General features: G+C 52.3%; 1 protein-coding gene across 4 annotated transcripts in view; it reads left to right on the top strand.

Moving 5' to 3' along the window:
• The window catches only part of UBR4 (ubiquitin protein ligase E3 component n-recognin 4), a 146,427-nt gene extending 129,279 nt beyond the window's left edge, over positions 1-17,148 (top strand). For 3 of the 4 annotated variants that reach the window (XM_017851965.1, XM_017851966.1, XM_017851967.1), the window contains 9 exons: positions 240-458; positions 1,283-1,396; positions 2,395-2,537; positions 2,938-3,063; positions 4,501-4,695; positions 7,607-7,831; positions 10,976-11,066; positions 12,095-12,257; positions 16,765-17,148. In XM_017851965.1, the coding sequence (XP_017707454.1) occupies positions 240-458; positions 1,283-1,396; positions 2,395-2,537; positions 2,938-3,063; positions 4,501-4,695; positions 7,607-7,831; positions 10,976-11,066; positions 12,095-12,257; positions 16,765-16,829 (1,341 nt within the window). In that variant the 3' untranslated portion in view covers positions 16,830-17,148. The remainder of the gene's footprint in view (positions 1-239; positions 459-1,282; positions 1,397-2,394; positions 2,538-2,937; positions 3,064-4,500; positions 4,696-7,606; positions 7,832-10,975; positions 11,067-12,094; positions 12,258-16,764) is intronic. The other variant, XM_017851968.1, reaches the window with a different exon arrangement.
• The last annotated feature ends 3,942 nt before the right edge of the window (positions 17,149-21,090 follow it).

Here is a 21,090-nt window from a genome sequence, read left to right as displayed (position 1 = left end):
CCCATTTTATAGATGGAAATACTGAGCTTAGAGCATAGGAACTGGTCAGAGGCAGTGGCAGAGCCAAACCCTCTTCCATTTGTCTGTCTGTCAAAGTGTGGAATCAAAGGACCTGATTGTAGTTGAGCAGGTGACATGAGATCGTGCACAGTGGTTGAGTTTCTAAACCTTTAAGCTCCCGGGAAGAAGGTTTGTCTACGTAATTGGAGGCATGAGTCTCTCTGGTCTCTTATTGGCAGGTTCTGATTGGAACTGACTCCATCCCGAACCTACATAAGCTGGAGCAGGTGTCCAGTGATGAGGGCATTGGGACCCTGGCAGAGAACCTGCTGGAAGCCCTGCGGGAACACCCTGATGTAAACAAGAAGATTGACGCAGCCCGCAGGGAGACCCGGGCAGAGAAGAAGCGCATGGCCATGGCGATGAGGCAGAAGGCCCTGGGCACCCTGGGCATGACGGTAAAGCTACCTCCCAGAGTCCCCATGTTTCTGCCCACACTTTGGTGAGGAGGTGGCCATGGGACAGCCCTGGGGTTGGCCATGGGGAAAGAGAAGGCTGGACAGAGGAGGAGGAAGGAACTAGGTGTGGTCGGCCCTCTCAGAGGTGAGACTACTATTGTTCTATCATACAGATGAGACTCGGAGTAAGTGACTTACGAAGTTTACCAAAACAGTAAACCGGTGATAAGAGCCATTGTTTATTGAGGACTTATTTAAGCCCTCAAGTTGTTCTAGGAGGTAGATATTGTTATACCCATTTTCCAGATAAAGTAACTGAAACTGAGAGTGAAGTAAATAGGCCAAGGCACATCACTAATAAGTGGTTGACACAAAGGGCTCTGTGCTCTTCTAACTGTCCCACCTTGGAGGAAGCAGAGTCCTACAAGCTCCTTCTCCAAAGCACAGACTTGAGGGTCAGCAGTTGAAAAGCTCACGTGGGAGCAGTGACTGAATCAGTGCGACAGCCCTTGGAAGCTGAGACTTGGCATTGCTGGCACAAATATGCTGGCATGAAGAAAGGGGGCTTTTCTGATGGCAGGTGGGACCTTGCCAGGGCTCCAGCTGGGTGATTTCCTTTGCACCAGTGGCTCCTGTAGGAAGAGAGAATAGCAGAAGGGCCTGGGTCTTTATCCTCCTTGGAAGAGAGCTCAAGGGCTTTCTTCTCATGCACCTGTCCTTTTAGTGGAGGTAGAAGGTTAGCTCTGTTCCTGAGCATCCCCAAGCTAGGGTGGGGGAGGGTGTATGGAAATCCCCCTTGACATGCCGCTGGGGTTCCCCTACAGACAAATGAAAAGGGCCAGGTCGTGACCAAGACGGCACTCCTGAAGCAGATGGAAGAGCTGATCGAGGAGCCCGGCCTCACGTGCTGCATCTGCAGGGAGGGATATAAGTTCCAGGTACAGCTGCTGGGCTGCGGTCGGTCCTGAGGGCCCAGCCTGGCCCCTTGTTCTAGGTAGCGTCCCCCTCCTCTCCAGGCCATTTTGTTCTTAGCTAGGCAAGGTCAAGGCCTGCATCTTAGGAGATTAACAAAAGGACCAGCTGTCCTCTTTAGAGGCAGGAAGGCAAACTCATCCGAACTTTAGACTTTGTTATCTTTATCATCGTCATCATGACAAATGCTACTGATCCGATTCTTCCTGTATGTGAGGCCTCATGCTCAGAGCTTTGTGTAAACTGGATAATTTTACTTAAACCTGTAAAAAGTCTCAACTTGTGGTTAAGCAAACAAAGGTCACATGGCAGAGCCAGAATTCCAGCCTAGGCTTCTCAGACTCCAGACCTGGGCTTTTTAAAACACACCATGCTGCCTCCATTCAGAATAACTGGGGAGAAAATCAGAACTTTCTTGGCTTATCCAAACTAGATTCCACCTGAAAGGAGCAGAGCAGCCAGTGACCTGCTGGCTCTCCTGAAGGCTCAAAGGTGGCCTCTTCTCTCCAGCTTGAACTTACTGCTCAGAACACAGGCTGTGGAAGGGCAGGTGCCTGAGCCACAGGGCTTGTTAGTTCTGTATAATGCAGGTTCCTCAGAGCTACCTGGCAGGTTTTGAAAAGCAAGGGAATATCGAGAAGTCACTTCTGCATTTTCAGACAGATGAAGCACAAAGTAAAGAAAGATGGCCGAGGCTTGCTAATGTGTCTGCCTCTACATCTGCACCGCATCCCCTTCTTACTGGTTGCTCCCATAATCCTCATTTCACTAGGGCTGCGCCCAGCCAAGTGCTTCACCAACAGACTGAGGAACTGGCCTCATCTGCTCTTCTGAACTTCCCTAGTGAGAGCAACATGAACCCCAAGGCATTGTCCAAGAAGGGCGACAGTTCCCCTCTGCTCTGCTTCCCCTGAGCCTGACTTGGAGTTTCTCCTCTCCTCTCCTTATGTTGCCATCTTTGCAGCCCACGAAGGTCCTGGGCATTTATACCTTCACGAAGCGGGTAGCCTTGGAGGAGATGGAGAATAAGCCCCGGAAACAGCAGGGCTACAGCACCGTGTCCCACTTCAACATTGTGCACTACGACTGCCACCTGGCTGCTGTCAGGTAGGCCCTGGCTCTTGCGGGAAGGCTCCTTCAGTAGGCCTGCCTGTGGGCCTGGAGTGGGTGGGACTGCCATCCTCGTGGTTTTAAATCTGCCCCTTAGGGTCTGGGGAGTAGGGTGTTCTGCCTGACACCATATAGGTCCCCAAGCAGTTACTTGAATGATAGGAAAATATGCTTTGGCCTGGGCCAAAGGCTGGTGAGAGCAGCCCTGCCTACCTGAGTCAGCAAAGCCAGCATGTACCACATTGAGGCTACAAATGGCAAATTCTCTTCGCAGGGTCAGGAGCCTGGGCTGACTGACTTCTTAGTGTTGGCACGCCCCCACCCCCACCCCTGCCCAGGTGCCTGGTTGCCACCTTAATTCTAGCAGTCGCTTGTCCCTGCTGTCCTCCCTATCCAGGTTGGCTCGAGGCCGAGAAGAGTGGGAAAGTGCCGCCCTGCAGAATGCCAACACCAAGTGCAATGGGCTCCTTCCAGTCTGGGGGCCTCACGTCCCTGAATCAGCTTTTGCCACTTGCTTGGCAAGGTGAGTATTGAGTATGTTTCATGGTGGGATGGAGGGGATTTGCAGGGGATGGGACAAGACCTGCTATCAACCCAATCCTTGGTGACACCATTTCCTGTTAACTTCCTTGGGAATCCATGTATGTCTGTCTGGTGACTGGGGAACTGTCCAGAGCAGACAGGGTGGGGGATGGAAGCTTACTCAAGGGGTGACCTGACATAGCCTGCCACAGGGTGGGAGGAACCAGCACCCTCAGCTTACTGGGCACCAGATGAAATTTCTGGGTCTTCACTACGCCTTTGCTGGTCTTACGACATAAGATGTGGGACCCTGACTTGGTCCTTGAGGCCAGAATTTCTGAGTTCACTTCTACAGCATGTGGCTCTGAGGTTTAAATAATGAAAGAGGCTTAGTGGCAGAGGGGATGTTGGGCTCCTTAGGAGGCCTCCCTGGTCCTGAAAACTCAGATAAGAATAGCTAAAGCATCTGTGAGGTCCTCATGTCTTGCTGATGCCTTGTGGAGTGGTGCCCCACCCCAAGTCCTGTTTTAAAGCTCAGGGATAAAACCATGCCTGTCAAAAAAACAGGCAGCTGACAGTGATAGCGGGCAGCATGTTGAAATGCTTAACCTGTATTCTTTTGTTTTGAGACAGAGTTTTGCTCTTATCACCGAGGCTGGAGTGCAATGGCGTGATCTCGGCTCACTGCAGCCTCCGCCTCCCAGGTTAAAACGATTCTCCTGCCTCAGCCTCCCAAGTAGCTGGAATTACAGGTGCCTGGCACCACACCCAGCTAATTTTTGTGTTTTTAGTAGAGACAGGGTGTTACCATGTTGGCCAGGCTGGTCTCGAACTCCTGACCTCAGGTGATCCACCTGCCTTGGCCTCTCAAAGTGCTGTGATTACAAGTATGAGCCCCCGCGCCCGGCCAGGCATGTATTCTTGTATACATTGTACAGATGAGATGCAGAGTTTGAGCAACTTGCTTGAGGTCACCCAATTACTAAGAGGCACAGCCCAGATGGATGGGAACGTGTATTGACTAGGGGAAAAAAAAAATGCCTTTGTTTGGAGATTGAAGAGCTCATTCTTCTGGACAGATCACTTTGTCAGTCAGAATGGATGAGTTCTACATTTCTTCCTCCAAAGTGTACTTCACTTGCAGCCACGGTATGTCCTACAACATTGGTCCATTAAGAAATGGGCCCCCAGGAGTGGTGGGCTCTCATCAAAACTTGGAGAGTGTCACATTCAGTCACTGCAGAAATGAAAATGTCCTGTGGCCTTGTCATCCTGCTGGCCCCAGCCTTGGCCTCAACTTTCCCTTCTGCTCCTGTCTCCATTTGCAAACCTTTGCAGCTGTCAGGCCCGGGAGTATTGGAAGGAGGCTCTGTCTCCCAAACTGCGTTTTCACCAGGAACTCACTTCCATTTCATTGTTTGTTCTGCTTCCCCTCTAGACACAACACTTACCTCCAGGAATGCACAGGCCAGCGGGAGCCCACGTACCAGCTCAACATCCACGACATCAAACTACTCTTCCTGCGCTTTGCCATGGAGCAGTCGTTCAGCGCAGACACTGGCGGGGGCGGCCGGGAGAGCAACATCCACCTGATCCCGTACATCATTCACACTGTGCTTTACGTCCTGAACACGTCAGTACCCTGTGTCCCAGGGGCGGCATCTTGCACACCTACCCTGCATCCCTCTGCCCAAGATCCCTCAGCTTTTTCATAGCCTTTCTTGCTAGTTCCAGAGCAAGTGTCTGGCCTGAGGCAGCCTTTTTGCCGAGGTGGGGATCCTCATCTGCGTTCTTTTAGGGCCACACAGAAAAAGCAATAAAGGGAACTTCCTTCCCCCAAACTGCCCTGTCTTCCACTATGGGCAGCCCAAAGACCACATCCTTGGACCGACCTACAGCTCATAGGGGAGCAGAAAATGGGAAAAGTCAGGCCACTGAAGCCTCTACTTCGATGCAACTGCTACTTCTTCTTTCCAGACTGTTCTCTTGAATAGGGGGAGGCCACAGGTCAGAGCTGCACCCACATCATTAGTCAAGGGCATATGGTTTGTTACAGGTGATGGGTTTCCCATCAAGGGGATGCAGCAAAGCTAAGGACCCAGTTCATAAATGGAAAACTGGATTTGTTATCCCTGTTTTCTCTACACTGGGTAATGCTTCTGGCAAGTGTGAAGGGAAAGGGAATGTTCAAGATTGTCTGGGAAAGTCAACCGACAAGGAAGGCAGCCAGGAAAAAAAAGAGATTGGTAGTTTTATCCATATGCACATTATGGGACAGTTAGGTTGGTACCTGGAAATATAATTTTAAAAAAGCACTTAGGTCAGGCACAGTGGCTCACGCCTGTCATCCCAGCACTTTGGGAGGCCGAGGTGCTGAGCCCAGCCTAGGCAACATAGTAAGACTCTGTCTTGTTAAAAAACAAATTGTTTTAAATTAGCCAGACACACACCTGTAGTTCCAGCTATTCGGGAGGCTGAGGTGAGAGGATGGCTTGAGCCAAGTAGGTTGAGGCTGAAGTGAGTCGTGATCACACCACTGCACTCCAGCCTGTGCGACAGAGCAAGACCATGTCTCAAAGAAAAAAAAATTGGGAGATTGACTATCCTTTAGCTCTTCCATTTAATTCACTGTTTCATGCTTGTAGGCCCCATCTCCTAGCAAGAGGCTTACAGTTCCCTGTTGAAAGGTTGTGTATAGCTCACCCCGGGTAGCTGCAGCACAGTTTAGGCAACAGGACAGTCCGTCTCTTGTCTTTTCTGGTTCTTTCTCTTCAACAATGTTATTTTTTCCTTCCCTCCCGTTTCCTTGTGAGATAAAAGGCTGACCTCGAGACCACAGGCTTCATTGTTAAAACACACAGGGGCAGGTTGACATCAGTGCATTACATCATCTGCTGAACTGCTTCGACTGGCGGGAGCAGTACCCGGCAGCACTGATAGCACAGACCTTCCCACTGTCCAGATGTCGCTCCTTCTCAGTGTTCCTGGGGCCCTGGACAGAGCCCTGGGTAACTAGGTGTCAGTATATTTCTGAAAAGCCAGACATTTGTAATTCTCAAGTCCCTTCATTGGAAAGGGAATTGGCTCTCTCACAGTTACTTTGGTCAGCCTGAGGCTGACCCAGAAGCTTCACAGAGAGGCCTTGCTTCTTGGCCACAGACTGCTTCCCAATTGACAGCTATCCAATTGACATTGGTGGGCGCTTGGTCACGGGGGAGCTGAGTGCCTTTGGTGGAATATATGTGTATGGAGGCAAGTATGTCACAGCATGGCCAGTGTAAGCCACACCAGGCCTGAGCCGGTCCTGCAGCAGCCGAAAGCCTCAGATTCCTTACAGGGCTGGAAGATCAAGTTGAGTGTACCCATCCATGCCCATCTGCAGGCGGCAGAAGCAGGCAGGGTGTCCTTGCACCCTCTCCTCCTGCTTTCCCAGAGTCCAGCATCTGTGCCAGTGCCAACTATAGACCTGGTAACTTGGGTTCTAGTGTTGTGTTTGTCCCCACCTCTCCCCACCAGTGCCCCATGGAGTTAGGATAGGGCATCAAGCATTCATGGCATGAGAAGCACCATTCCGGTTCCAAGGAGAGAGTGTACCCAGAAGCATGTCATCAGGAAGGACCTAAGTCACCTCTCAGTGCTGATTCCGTCAAATGTCAAAGCTTCAGCGTGGAGAAGGAGGTAGGGTTAAGATGGACAGGCTTCCTGGCTTCAGAGCCCCGTTCTTTCCACGGTGTGAGACTTTGGCAGAATCCTTACCTCCTGCGTACTGCAGTTTTCTGTTTCTTTAAAATTGGGATAGTGGTGGCACCTGTCCCATAGCGTTCTCGTGAATACCCAGTGAAATAATCCCTGTAAAGCACTTCGAGCAGTGCCTGGCACTGAGTTTGCTGTGGTCATCATGATCATCATCATTGCAACTTAGGACACATGAGGACAAGAAGCCGCGCTCATCTGGGAGAGACTGTTCTCACGAAGGCGGGAGGACCTAGATCATAAGACAAACCGGAAGAGGGAGCCTAGGAAAGGAACCACATGCAAATTTAGTGCAAACCATGTAAACATAACATAACGAGACTATGTGGAGCAAGGGGGAGTCAGGCTGTGGACCCACTAGGGAATCTTGATTCATGTTTTGGCCCCATTACTCACTAGCTTGGTGACTGGGCAAGTCACTTCACTTTTCTGGGCCTCTGGAGTTACTAGCACAGTTCCATGTTGGGGGGATTATGAATGTCCCTGATACATGGTGCTCAGAAACCAGTAGTTGATTGGAATTGTGTCAGAGCTGGGGTGGGAGCTAGAAGCGGGGGCCAGGGAAGAAGGGAAGATGCTACAAAGAAGGGCCTGGAAGGGGAAGAAGGGCATGGATCACGGATTGTCAGAGGGAGTGGGAGGAGTAGTCAAGGATGGGTGAGGAGTGTTCAGTCATCCAAACGTTCAGCAAATGTCACAAGGCAATGACAAATTGAGCAAATTCTTCCTGCTCTTGCTGCCGGGTCCTGCTTCCACCCTGCTTTTATTTTATCGTGCCCGTTTTCTTCTAGAACCCGAGCAACTTCCCGAGAAGAGAAGAACCTCCAAGGCTTTCTGGAACAGCCCAAGGAGAAGTGGGTGGAGAGTGCCTTTGAAGTGGACGGGCCCCACTATTTCACAGTCCTGGCCCTTCACATCCTGTCCCCTGAGCAGTGGAGAGCCACGCGTGTGGAAATCTTGCGGAGGCTGCTGGTGACCTCGCAGGCCCGGGCAGTGGCTCCAGGTGGAGCCACCAGGTCAGTACCTGCTTCAGGAAGCTGCTGCTCACTATTTCCCATAATCAGTTTTGAAAAACTGCTTAGCGGTACGCATGTGCTAGGTGGAGGCATGCTTTGTGACTGCGGCAGTGGACACCAGCCCTTCTCCCTTCTCAGTCTGTCATGTCAGGAGTCAAAGCTGGTAGCTGGAGGTTGCCTGGTCATTTCTGGTTTTTGTGTTCAGCTGCTACAAAGGTAGAGGCAGGCTTACCTACTGTAGAAAATGTTAGAGAGGAAGGCAGCCAGGCACAGGGTGATACAACCAATGAGACGATCGGAGCTGCCAGGGCTAAGAACAGTAATCAGGTTTTCCAAATCTTGCTGGCATTGGCATAAGCCAGGAAAGTTTCAGTGTGGCCACATGGGGTATTTTCTAATAATTAAAAACTCGTCTTCACTCTCCCTTCTTGGTTACATTCCTATCCTATGCGTCCCACAGTCCGTGAACCTTTCTTCTTCTAGACCACTCTCCTGTACATGTGGACACCTCCCCAAGAAAGAGCATGTCAGAAAGGAAGTGGTCTTTGATTTATGACCTTGGGCTGTGATTTGGGTCTGATGGTCTCGAGAGAAACAGTTGTAAACAACCACCACAGCATCTCTTTGAGGACCCACATGGATTGCTATGCGCAGGGGAGACTCTATGGATACCATTCAGGCTGCCAGTGGCCCCACACAGTCTCTGCCTGTCGTGGGGAGCTACAGAGCAGGCTTTGGGTTTGGCAGTTTGCTTCTGTCCCTCTAGTGAAATGTGTCTCTGCTTCATTTCTGGAAGATCGGTTTTGTGATTTTTGTGATACTGCTTTAGCCCAGGATTCATGGGATCATGTCCACATTTGTAGGCCAGCCAGGGAACAGAGGGAAACTTTTAGGGCCATGATAAAGACAAGCCAAGTGGAAATAGCGTGTGCCCTCATTGACACACCCAGTGTCTTTATGTCCATTAGCCCTAATTGATCAAGCATTTCTGCTCTGTGGGCACTTCATGCCCCCAGAGAGACTAGGTTGGAGCTGTACTGTTGAATCTGGCCTGTACCAAATTGTCACTGGAGAGTGGGAAGGGGCAAGTCTTGTTAGATTCCTAGGTAACCCCTGCCCCCATTCCTAACATACCACTTTCCAGTATTTCCCAAGAGCCTGAATTAATAGTTACCTAGCTGCTGGAAATCAAAAGTTAGATCTTGAGAATACTAAGTTGAGAAGTCAGGCTTGGCTGGCCTGCATCCATATGCTGCATCCATGCAAAAGAGCTGCCATTTATTGGGCACAGTCTCTCCATGGCGGGTGTGAAATCGGAACCCACAGGAGCTGTTTTGCTCTCAGTTAGGAGACTAGCATTCATTATTGTCCCAGGCAGTTAAGGAAAAGCTGATTTGGTCACAGCTTAATTAGGAAATCCAGTGTGAGCTACATTCATGAGTTGCTGTTTTCTCTGTAGCAGTTTAGTCACCTTTACTAATTGGCCTTAAATAATTAAGTTGGGCAGGGTCACTCAAGATTTCTGCTTACCAAAGCAGAACAGCCACAGCAAAGGGCCAAACATGGCCATGGTCTGGGACTGTGAACCCGGCACTCATCAAGCAGACTAGCAAAGGCACTGTGAGTTTGCCCGATACTGGGAGGAGACCCATTGGGGAGAGACCACGGCTGGAAGGGCATTTAGAGGTATCATCCTGGCATTGGGGCAGCCTCACTGGCGGCAGTCTTTGTCCTAAGTCCTGTAAGTCATGGGGTAAGGAGTAGTAGCAGAGACACAGAAATGTAGTTCAGCAGAAGCTGGCCTCTTCTGCACATTTGACATTCAGAAAAAAAGTGCCTCTGCCAGGAACTTGCAAGTGCAGAAACCTGGGACGTTCTCAGGCATCTGTCAGAACTTGATCTGTTACCTTATCTGCCAGGGTAAAGAACTGCAGAGAAATGGATTCTTGTCCTCGTCCACAGGTCCACCTTCTAGGACTTTAGGCTGCAGCATCGTCACACGTATGCAGGAGAGAAAGTGGGGGCTCGGGAAGGTACTGGGGCAGAGGGAGGCCACAGGAAGCATATTTTAGTAGAGAGGGAATTGTCCTCATTTATTATTATTAGTTTTTTGTGAGTTATTTATTGAATGCAGGTGTGGATGGCCTGTCTCATGCTAGGCAGCCCTTCACTTGAGGCCCATATAGTTTTAGCTTTTATAATAAATACCATCTATGTTGTCTTATTTTTATGATTCTTATATATACCCATGCATTTTAATACTAAACATTTAATATATGTCCTTTTAGTCATGGGATGTGTTCCAGCCGAGGGGAGCCTGGTCTCTCTGTATTTCGTACTGGCTCTACCTGGTGTAATCATCCCTCAAACCAAGACTGCCTGCTGAGAATGCAGTGGACGTTGTTAGAGGCATTCCCCGCCCCCGCCGCCACCCCCCATATTCCAAGGAACTGGCTGGTCTTTAATCCTGAACTGAATCATTGGATTCAGTAGCAACGATACTGGTTAGAAACAACGGGGTGTGGTGAGCAACTTGGATTATCCCAGGATTTAGGTGATGTCAGGGTGGCTGCATGCTCCATCTTAGACATTACCATTGCTTAACACCAACTTCCTAGCACCTTGCTGCCGTTTAACACAGCACATGTTTGACAAGTTACTGTGTCTGACTGGTTTAGGTCTGCTGGCTTTTAAGAAATTTCTCCTAGTGGGAGCATAAAGACTGAATTAGAGCCTTGTTTCCTACCTCATTTATTAGGTTCCATCAAATTCCAAGAGTTTGTGGGGGCCCAAACACAAGGGATACATAGGAATCCTTTGCCTTTCTTTAAGTCAGTAGCCTTGTGTTTGCCACATCTGCCCTGGTGATGTCTCCCCCGGTTCCATTTTACCCTGATCTGGAAGATGAGCACTGAGAGAATCAGATGAATTTCATGGAGCATTTTTATAACCAATAAACTTCTGGGTCCCAGGGCTCCAGAGGTTCTTGCCCACAGCTGCTTTTTTCCAAGCAGAAGGCAAGTCCCTGGAACTCCAAGATGCATAGACCACTGTGACTCTTCCTTGCTCCCAGAATGCCTTGCTCTGTCCTTGTGAGTATCCTCCTAGGGACTTCATGTGATGGAACTGGATTTTCTTTTGCAGGCTGACAGATAAGGCAGTGAAGGACTATTCCGCTTACCGTTCTTCCCTTCTCTTTTGGGCCCTCGTCGATCTCATTTACAACATGTTTAAGGTAAGGAGGCTGTCAGAGGCCCAGTGGGTTTTGGCAAGAATGTAAAATGTCTGCACTCCTGTCACTGACCCTGCCTCAGCATCCACATGGCTGCTCCTCCGCTGGCCTGGGGGCGCTTTGTTCCTAGAACAAACAACCCCAGCTGTGGGAGGGATTAACACTGGCAGCCTGGAGCCTTGTGTCTGTGAGGTACATTTGTTTTGTTTTGTGAGACGGAGTTTTGCTCTTGTTGCCCAGGCTGGAGTGCAGTGGTGTGATCTCAGCTCACTGCAATCTCTGCCTCCCAGGTTCAAGTGATTCTTCTGCCTCAGCCTTCCAAGTAACTGGGACTACAGGCATGTGCCACCATGCCTGGCTAATTTTGTATTTTTAGTAGAGACAGGGTTTCTCCATGTTGGTCAGGCTGGTCTCAAACTCCTGACTTCAAGTGATCCACCTGCCTTGGCCTCACAAAGTGCTGCTATTACAGGCATGAGCCACCGCACCCGGCCCACATTTGTAGCTGAGATCACTCCTGTCACCTGCTCCTGAGCCTGCTCCAGGCTTGACTGTGCAGGAAGACCTTCCCTCCTGGGTCTCTCTTTGCTGCTCTTGCCACGCTATTGGGATAAGCTCTGTTGCCCTGAGTGAGTCTGACTTAACCGCAGCCAGCTTATAACAGGACAGTCCTCTCCGGAGGGAATCTGAGTTTTTGAGTTGGTTCCTTTTGTCATTGGAATGAAACAGCTCATGGAAGCACGTCGACAAGTCCCTTTGCTCTAGGGAATGTGGATGGGAAGTGTATGGGGAAGGAATGCAGCCACTTGGAACCTGTAGGTTCAGTGCCTGATAAGGGGGCCCTAAGAGGAATGAAGTAAAATTTTGTTATTCCTGGAGACAAAACGCGCGCTCTAGGGTGTATGTTGGTATGCTTTGGTGTAGGTTGGGAGGGCCGTCCTTTGAGGAGTTGAAATGGCCTGACTGACTTGAGATGGAAGATGAGGCAGCAGTAAGTCACCCACCTTTCTGTCTCCTGTTGATTCTCGTAGAAGGTGCCTACCAGTAACACAGAGGGAGGCTGGTCCTGCTCTCTCGCTGAGTACATCCGCCACAACGACATGCCCATCTACGAAGCTGCCGACAAAGCCCTGAAAACCTTCCAGGAGGAGTTCATGCCAGTGGAGACCTTCTCAGAGTTCCTCGATGCGGCCGGTTAGTGTCAAGGTTTTCTCTTTGAAAGATCCTCCACAGCAAAGCCCCGTGTCTTCCTCAGTGGGGCCAGCCGTAGCTTTATCTTCACAACCAGAGGAAACGCAGTATGAGCCAGCCTGTCAGCTGCCACAAAAGCCCTGGGAAAGATGCCTACATAGCAAGTCACCAATAATAAGAACAGCAGCTCTAACATGTACTGAGCACTCCCTCTTGCCCAGGCATGGTCTGTTCACCGTACATGATCTCAGCCCTCGCGGCAGCCCTATATGAAGCAGGAGCTTTGGTTATCCCCATTTTATAGATGGGGTAAATGAGGCTCTGAAGATCAAATAAGTGGCCAAGGGAACATAGCTAGAAAGTGGTAGGGTCCCTGTTTGAGTCTGTTTTTTAACGGCAGTTCAGAGAATTAACACGCAAATTGCAATGCCTCGTCTTCCTCCCGCGTCTTAAGTCACAGTTGAGGGAGACATGGGCGACCGAGCAGGGCCACTCTGAACTGTGGGTGTGGGAGTTGTGGTCAGACAATTCCTTATCCCACTGCTAGTAAAAATGAAATTCTTTGTATAACAAATTTATCATTCTAATTGCAAACAAGCACATTAGAATTGTTTTGGATTTCATAACCAAACACCAAGTGACAGCAGAGGGAGGTGACTTGGCCCGTGCCTGGGAAATCCACCTAGGGTTAAGAGACAGTGCCTGTCAGGTTGTGGGCGCCGTGGCATTACAGCCCCCATCAGAACACTCTCCCTACAAAGGTCAGCTCCCCAGAGCCAAAGCGCAGGTCACCAAACCTGCCAACTCTTTTGTGAACTTGCTTCACTTTGTTCCGGTGTTCGTCGTGGGGGTTTTGTGAAGTGTAAAGGAGAACAATCCCCAGACCCCACTCGTAGGAGAAATGCCTCTGCTGACGCCCTCTCTATCTTTGTTAGAAGCAATCCCCCAGACACCCACTGCTTTAGGAGGAACGCCTCTGCGACGCTCTCTCCTGTCTTGTTATCCTGGAGAACAATTCCCCCAGACCCCACTCTGTTAGGAGATAATGCCTCTGCTTGGACGCTCTCTCTATCTTGTTATCCCTGAGAACAATCCCCCCAGACCCACTGCTAGGAGGAAATGCCTCTGCTGACGCCCGTCCTATCTTGGTTATCCTTGGAGAACTAATCCCCCAGACCCCACTCGTTAGGAGAACGCCCTGCTGACGCGGCGGCCTCTCTATCTTGCTTATGCCTGGAGAACAGTCCCCCGACACGCACTCGTAGGAGAACACCTCGCTGACGCTCTCTCGGCTTCTTGGTTATCCTGGGAGAAGCAGTCCCCCCAGACCCACCGTAGGAGGAACGGCCTCTGCTGGGTCCTCTCTTCGTTGTTATCCTGGATGAACAATGCCCCCAGACCCCACTCGTAGGAAACACCTCTGCTGATGCTCTCTCGTATCTGGTTATCCTGGAGAACAATCCCCCGAGGACCCACTCGCTAGGAGAAGCCTCTGCTGACGCTCATCTCTATCTGCTGCCTCATCCTGGGAGAACAATGCCAGAACCCACTCGGGTAGGAGAACACCTTCTGCTGATGCCTCTCTCTATCGTTGTTATCGCCTGCGAGAACAATGCCCCAGACCCCACTCGTGGAGACACCTCTGCTGATGCTCTCTCTATCTTTTTATCCTGGAGAACAATCCCCAGACCCCACTCGGTTAGGAGAACGGGCCTCTGCGACGCTCTCTCTATCTTTGTTATCCTGGAAGAACAATCCCTCCAGACCCCACTCGCTGGAGAACGCTCTGCTGACGCTCTCTCTGTCTTTGTTTATCCTGGAGAACATCTCCCCCAGACCCCCACTCGTAGGAGAACGCTCTGCTGACGTCTCTCTATCTTTGTGTTATCCTGGAAACAATCCCCCAGACCCCACTCGCTTAGGAGAACGGCCTCTGCTGCACGCTCTCTCTGTCTTGTTATCCTGGAGAACAGTCCCCCAGACCCCACTTTTAGGAGGAACGCCTCTGCTGACGCTCTCTCTTTATCTTGTTATCTGGGAGAACAATCCCCCAGACCCGCACTCGTAGGGAGAACGCCGGGTCTGCTGACGCCTCTCTCTGTCTTGTTATCCTGGAGAACAATTCCCCCAGACCCACTCGTAGGAGAACGCCTCTGCTGACGCCCTCTCTCTATCTTGTTATCCTCCCATGGGAAACAATCCCCCAGACCCCACTCGTAGGAGAATTGCCCGTCTGCTGACGCTCTCTCTGTCTTTTATCCGGGACTGGGAGAACAGTCCCCCAGACCCCACTTTAGGAGAACGCCTTGCTGACGCTCTCTCTATCTTGTTATCCTGCGAGACACATCCCCCAGACCCCACTCGTAGGGAGAATTGCCTCTGCCTGACCCTCTTTCTTGTATCCCTGGAAAACAATGCCAGGACCCCACTCGTAGGAGAAACGCCTCTGCTGCACGCTCTCTCTGTCTTGTTATCCTGGAGACAACCCCCAGGACCCCACTCGTAGGGAGGAACGCTCTGCTGACGCTCTCTCCTATCTTGTTATCCTGGGAAAACAGTCCCCCAGACCCCACTCGTAGGAGACGCCTCTGCTGACGCTCTCTCTAATCTTGTTATCCTTGGAGAACAATCCCCCAGACCCCACTCGTAGGAGAACGCCTCTGCTGACGCTCTCTCTATCTTGTTATCCTGGAGAACAATCCCCCAGACCCCACTCGTAGGAGAACGCCTCTGCTGACGCTCTCTCTATCTTGTTATCCTGGAGAACAATCCCCCAGACCCCACTCGTAGGAGAACGCCTCTGCTGACGCTCTCTCTATCTTGTTATCGCTGGAAACAACTCCCCCAGGACCCCACTCGTAGGAGAACGCCTCTGCTGACGCTCTCTCTATCTTGTTATCCTGGAGAACAATCCCCCAGACCCCACTCGTAGGAGAATTGCCTCTGCTGACGCTCTCTCTATCTTGTTATCCTGGAGAACAATCCCCGGAGAACAATGCCCCAGACCCCACTCGTAGGAGAATGCCTCTGCTGACGCTCTCTCTATCTTGTTATCTTCTGGAAATGAGACCCACGAAAGGGCCAGAGCGTTGCTCAGTGTGAATTCCTCTTTCTTCCCAGCTCAGAGCCAGCTGACAGATTTTCCCAAAAAGCTCTGTACCTCCACATTGGCTGCCCCTTGCAGTGGTCTCAGTGGAAGCTCTGTGCTGGGATGGCCTTCTTCGGCTTGGTGCCTGCCTCTGCGTCTGGGTGGGCCTGTGCTAGCACTGCTCACCTCCCTGTGTGTGTGAACTCCACCACCTCTTTACAGCTCCCACTGGCTCTGTTTCAGCCTAGACATTTCACCAGCATCATACCTTAGCACATGCCTCGTATTCTTCCCAGAAAGGCAGCCCTGGGACCAGGTGGGCTGCTAAAGTCCTCAGTGCTGGGGCCTGTGCCTGTTGCATGAGCCTGTGTCACTGTGACTGTGGAACTTGGAGCTAGTGAGAGGAGGAGGAGGTGGGTGGGGGAAGGAGGGTCCCCTGGACTCGGGCTCCACACCAGCCCTGAGCTGCTGGCAGCACCCCTGGCCTGCGGCCGGAAAGAGCCAGAGCCCTTGCCGGGCAGCGAGCCTCCGTGCCTTCCACTCCAAGGCCACGTTTTGACAGCACCACTTTATTACTTTGTTTAAGCTGTTAGAAAATTTCAGAACATCAGACACACCCTATTCAAATGTGAGAACAAAAACACCTTCCAAAGCCAAACGGGGATAGTCTGAGCCGCTCTCTCTTCCATTAGCCCAGATGCTTGGGTGATGACTTCAGTTCGGATGCCGCCGGGCCTTTAGGGCTAGCAGCTCCATGGCTGTTTTACGTGTGGCTCCGGCGTCTCCTGTCCCCTGCTCAGTGACAGAGGGGTGGGGCCACCAAGGCCTCCATGCAGCTTGAGCACTTTCTGTGAGTGAGGCGCTTGCACATGAAGGGCCTCATTGAGCCCCCACGGTGGGCCCGCAGGGCTTCTCCCGGTCTCCGTGTGATGGCTGAGGAAATGGAGCTCCTGAGCTTTGACAACCTGCTCAGGAGCCCAGGACCCATCATCAGATGAGAGCTCAGAAGAAGCTGGGGTCCTGCCAGCCTGCGCTGCTCCTCCCAGCCCTCAGGGGCAGGGCTTTCTTTGGTCCCAGATCCCTTTGAGAAGATGGTAGACTGCAGGCCCTCTCCTTTCAGAACCCACCTTCCATTTTACACTGGGGGTCAGTGGATTTGCACATCCCTGGGTGTCCCTGAGCCAGGTGTGGCCTCTTCCACTTCACCTCCAGCAGCAGTGCCTGCTTCTGGAACAGGACTCCTGCTGCGGAACAGGGTTTTGCTCAATGACTGCCTCCTCGGTCATGCTGCTGTCCAGTGAGCAGCCAGGCCAGAGCTTGTCGGCCGCAGTGTGTTCTCTGCTCGATGCAGCAGCCGTGACTCAGGGGGAATGGGGGCTGCATGCCCACCCCTGACATACCTCTGCCCGCTGTGCTTTGCAGGTCTTTTATCAGAAATCACCGATCCAGAGAGCTTCCTGAAGGACCTGTTGAACTCAGTCCCCTGAACCACACAGCAGCTGCAGCAGCGAAGATGAAGCTGGCTTGCCTTCCACCCTCTGTTCTCCCTCCTTGTGCGTTGAGTTCCCTCCGCGGATGCTGCATTGTTACCCCGCCCTCCCTTCTCTCATTTTTCTTGGTGTGGCTTGGGGTTTTTAGGCTTCCTGTTTTATCTCGTGTGTGTGGTGCACTAGCTATGAAGTTGTCTGTAACCCAAGCCATCAAAGGGCCTGTACATACCTAGGAGCCATGAGTTGTCCCGGCCAACTTCATACTTGAGTGTGCACATCTTGAGAAATAAACAAATGACTTAATACACATTGAAAATGAAGGTGTAGCTTGCTGCTTCAGCTCCTCCTCAGTGGTGCAGGCCAAATGGTTTCCCTTGAATGCACAGCCATTTCCGGGAAGACTCATGTCAGAATCGCTGTCTCCAGGCCTGTTGTCAGTGCTAAGTGGAACCTGTCTATTCTTGGCCAGCAAGTTGGGGCACCACATTTGATGGCTCTGATTTTTCCCAAAACAAAGCCCATGCCTTGCTCTTAATTTTTTGGCCTTAAGAGCTGGAACCCAAAGATATGTGGAACCCAGAACTTTCCTTGCCCTCGGCTGAAGGAAGGCTGGTGGAGCCCAGAGTTTTCCTAGCCCTCGGCTGAAGGAAGGCTTGTGGAGTAGGGCACAGTCTTGTTGGACCACAGAGGCCTGGGGAGCATTTGACGTTCTCATGCTGCTGTGAATCCGGAATCCCTTGGTGACTTCTCTCCAGGGTTGTCATGTTAAGAGAGGGCCTGGGGCAGACTTAGGATCAGGATAAAGAGAGTGGCTGCTATCGACATGCCAGGCACCCAGTGTATCTTATTTCTGATCTCTTCAAGAAAGGGCCCATGAGCCAGAGCCGCTCACCCAAGGGCTCCCAGCCCGGGGCTGTGGAGTTGTCAGGTTTGTGCCTCCGAAGCTGTGTCCTGACCAGTGTGGCTGCCGCTCCTGGAGACCTCAGACCTGCTCCCCTATACACGTGGGTAGCAGGACTCCCGAGGGCCTCTCCCCAGACTTCGGGAAAAGGCTCCCCTCGTGGGAGGGAGGGCTCGCTCATGCCTGTCTCCTTTTTTCTTTGTGGGCCACTCAGCCAACTGACGTCGGCCTCCTCTGTCTGGATGTCCAGTTTCTGTGGCTCAATCCTCAGGCCAGATTATCTGGGACTGGGGGTGACCTCTGGGCTCCTGTAGACTTCCACAGCCAGGATTTCACATCCCTCCCCAGAGCCTCTGACCGAACAGCCACAAGCGGGCATGAGTGTCGTGCCTGGACTAAGCTGGAGAGACAAAGGCGTTTGTGGCAAGGGCCCAGCTGGAAGCCCTGGCAGACCAGAGCATGCGTGTGCTGGCTTGCACGAGCACACTTTGGTGTTTGTGTTGGGGACACCGGGCTTCTGAGGGACTGGCATGGCTCCAGGGAGGGGAGCAGCCTGGTTGAAGCGTGGCCAGGCACTCACTCCTTTGTTCAGATCCCAGCTCCACTGCCTGCTGTGTCCACAGTCTCCTCACCTGTCAAATGGGAATATCTTTGTGGCGGGAGGGTGCTGAGGTTTCCACGAGCTAATCTGCCTGCCATGTAGAAACTAGTAGCTCCTCTTACTGTTAGTGAACTTGTTTTAGTCTGAAGGAAGGCCCCCATGCCCCGGGTGAGGACGATGGAGACCCTGGTCTCGGCACACTTCCGCCTCACACTGGGAATGCCCCAGGCTGGCTCCCGCTCTGTGTCTGTGCTGCCCACTTTCTGTTGGTCTCCGAGAGACCGATTCAGGTGTTCAGGAGTCTGTGTTCACTGTTACATAACCCCCTTGTGAGGAATAAAGTGGAGCAGCCTCATCCGGAGAGCGAAGCGAGGAGGGAGCGTGGGGAGCAGCCAGGTGAGCTGGTGGCATGGGGTCGGCTGCGCAGAGACTGGCCTCGCTGCTTCATGTGGCTCAGGGAGGCTCAGCATGTCCATCATCACACTTCAGGGCAGTGAGAGTGAACCTGATGCCTTCAGAAGCCGTCCCGAGGCCTGCTGCTCTGGCCTGCAAAGGTAGAGTCACTAAGGCTCATTACAAGGTGTTTGCTTATTTTTCTCTGCCCTGCATTTTTTTATTTCTTGCAAAGGCCTCAGAGGATGTTGGCCCCAGCCCAAACATATCTTGTTTTCACTGGTAGAGCTTTTCCTGATGTCTGCACAGGAATGCTTCTAGTGGCTCTGCCATAACCCCAGACAGGCTGCTGACACAGCAGCCATGAGGTCTGCGACAGGTTCCAGGGGGTGCTTTTGGCCCGCTCCAGCAGGAGTGGAGGCTGGTCTGGGCTCCAGCAGGAGTGGAGGCTGGTCTGGGCTCCAGCAGGAGTGGAGGCTGGTCTGGGCTCCAGCAGGAGTGGGGGCTGGTCTGGGCTCCAGCAGGAGTGGGGGCTGGTCTGGGCTCCAGCAGGAGTGGGGGCTGGTCTGGGGAGACAGCCACACCTCTCCAGGCCCAGGTCTCACGAAAGGAGCATCAAAGGACACCGAAGAAAAAGCCACGTAGCCTCTCCTGTCCCACACCAGCATCTGGGCCCATTGTTTCTTGGGTCCCTGTCTTTCTCAATAGGCAGCCCCTGTTGAGGAGTTAATTCTGGACTGCCTACGCCTAATGATTGCTGCGCTTTTAATCCTATAAAGTTCAAGTTCAGCTATAAAGTTGGGAAGGCAGCGTCAACACCTTCCTTGTAGAACGCTGAAGCCTCTGGAATTCCTCAGTCAGCAGCCGCCCTGGCGCCCAGCTGTCCAAGTTTGTTGCTCTTAGAGGTGAAAAGGGAGGCCCCCTGCCTGCACCTCCCCTCCCCGGGGGTGTTTGTTGGGACACCAGGGGCTGTGCTCTGTTCTCTGCATTTCACTCCTGCATCAACCCTGTACATTAGGTGCTGGAATTTCCGCTTTACCGTTGGGGAGGCGGCCTCCAGAGGAGGTAACTCGCCTGCTAAAGGGAGTCAGGAGCTGAGGGGTCTGTGGGACTCCAAAGATTACTCTGGGTCATGCGACTTCATTTGTTCCTTCCAGGATGTAGCAAGTGTCTCCTCGGTGCCAGGGACTTAACAGAGGCGGAGGGCACAGCGTGCATCAAACAGGCTCTGTCCTCATGGAGAGGAGAGAGTCAGAACTGAGGGCTTCCAGGACAGGTGTGAGGTGGCAGGGTGGAGTGTAGACAGATCAGCGTGGGGGACAGGCTGTGGCTGACATGCTCCTTAGGTGGGTGGCTGGGTTGGTCCACCCCCGGCTCCAACCTGCCCATGGCCAGATTCTCGTGTCTGGTTGCAACGGGCATCCTCTTTGGTCACTTAGCAAACCTCAGCTGGGCACTTAGTCTGTGCTTGGCTGTCAGCATTGGGTCCCTTTAGGGGGCTGGGAGGAGCCAGAAGAGACTCACTCTGCTCTCTGGGCTGCAGAATATAGCCCAGAGCTGGCCACTTCCCACCACCTTTGCACCCAGACCCAGCTCCTGGATCTCCCACTTCCTCCCGCTCTGCAGTCCGTTCTCCAAGCACCCAGAACTGTCACTTAAAAAACGCTGCAGGCAGTTGCCTCTGAAACTCTCTTTTCACTTTCACATTTTGAAGGCCAGCTAAACTACCTCCCAGGCTCCCAGATCCTCTCCAGCCTCCCTCCTCCCTACTCCCTCTCATCCCCCACTCCACACACTTGCTCCCTGCTGTCCCTCGCACAGGGCACACATCCACCTCACAGGCTTTCTTTGTCCCGTTAGCCCAGATGTTTGCATGGCTCCTCTCCTCCCTCCTCAGGTCTCAGAGATGCCCCTGAGCCCCAGTGTGGGAGAGCAGTGCGCTCCGGGGCCCTCTCTGCCCCCTACCTGCCCTGTTCGGTGCTTTCTGCCGGCCTCATGCAGCTGTGGTCAGCTCGCCTGTTCATCTCCCTCAGCTGCGTCCTGCTAGTAGCTTTCCTTTATTTCCTGCTGCATCTGCAGTGCCTGGAACAGTGCTCGGTGCATGGAGGACACTCGGGGAGTATTTGTTGGCTGAATGATGGGTCTATGTCAGGATCTCCCAAGAAATAGTCAGCTATCTCCACAACGCTATGCCTAACTCTGGGATGATGGGCAGTAAATCCAAACCTGATTCCAGTAACAGGCTGGAGCAGGTGGGCCCATGAGGGCCCTTTTCCACCATTTCCTGCCCTTCGCTGTTCTCCAGCAAGGCTGGACTGAAGCCCTAGAATATGCTGGAGGCAGAGCTGGCTCAGACCCAGGCT

This window comes from Rhinopithecus bieti, unplaced genomic scaffold, assembly GCF_001698545.2.
Source record: "Rhinopithecus bieti isolate Rb0 unplaced genomic scaffold, ASM169854v2 scaffold_33652, whole genome shotgun sequence".
Classification (NCBI taxonomy): Eukaryota; Metazoa; Chordata; class Mammalia; order Primates; family Cercopithecidae; genus Rhinopithecus; species Rhinopithecus bieti.
The sequence above is the reverse complement of the archived record's forward strand: the minus strand, read 5'-3'. Positions and strand labels throughout refer to the sequence as shown.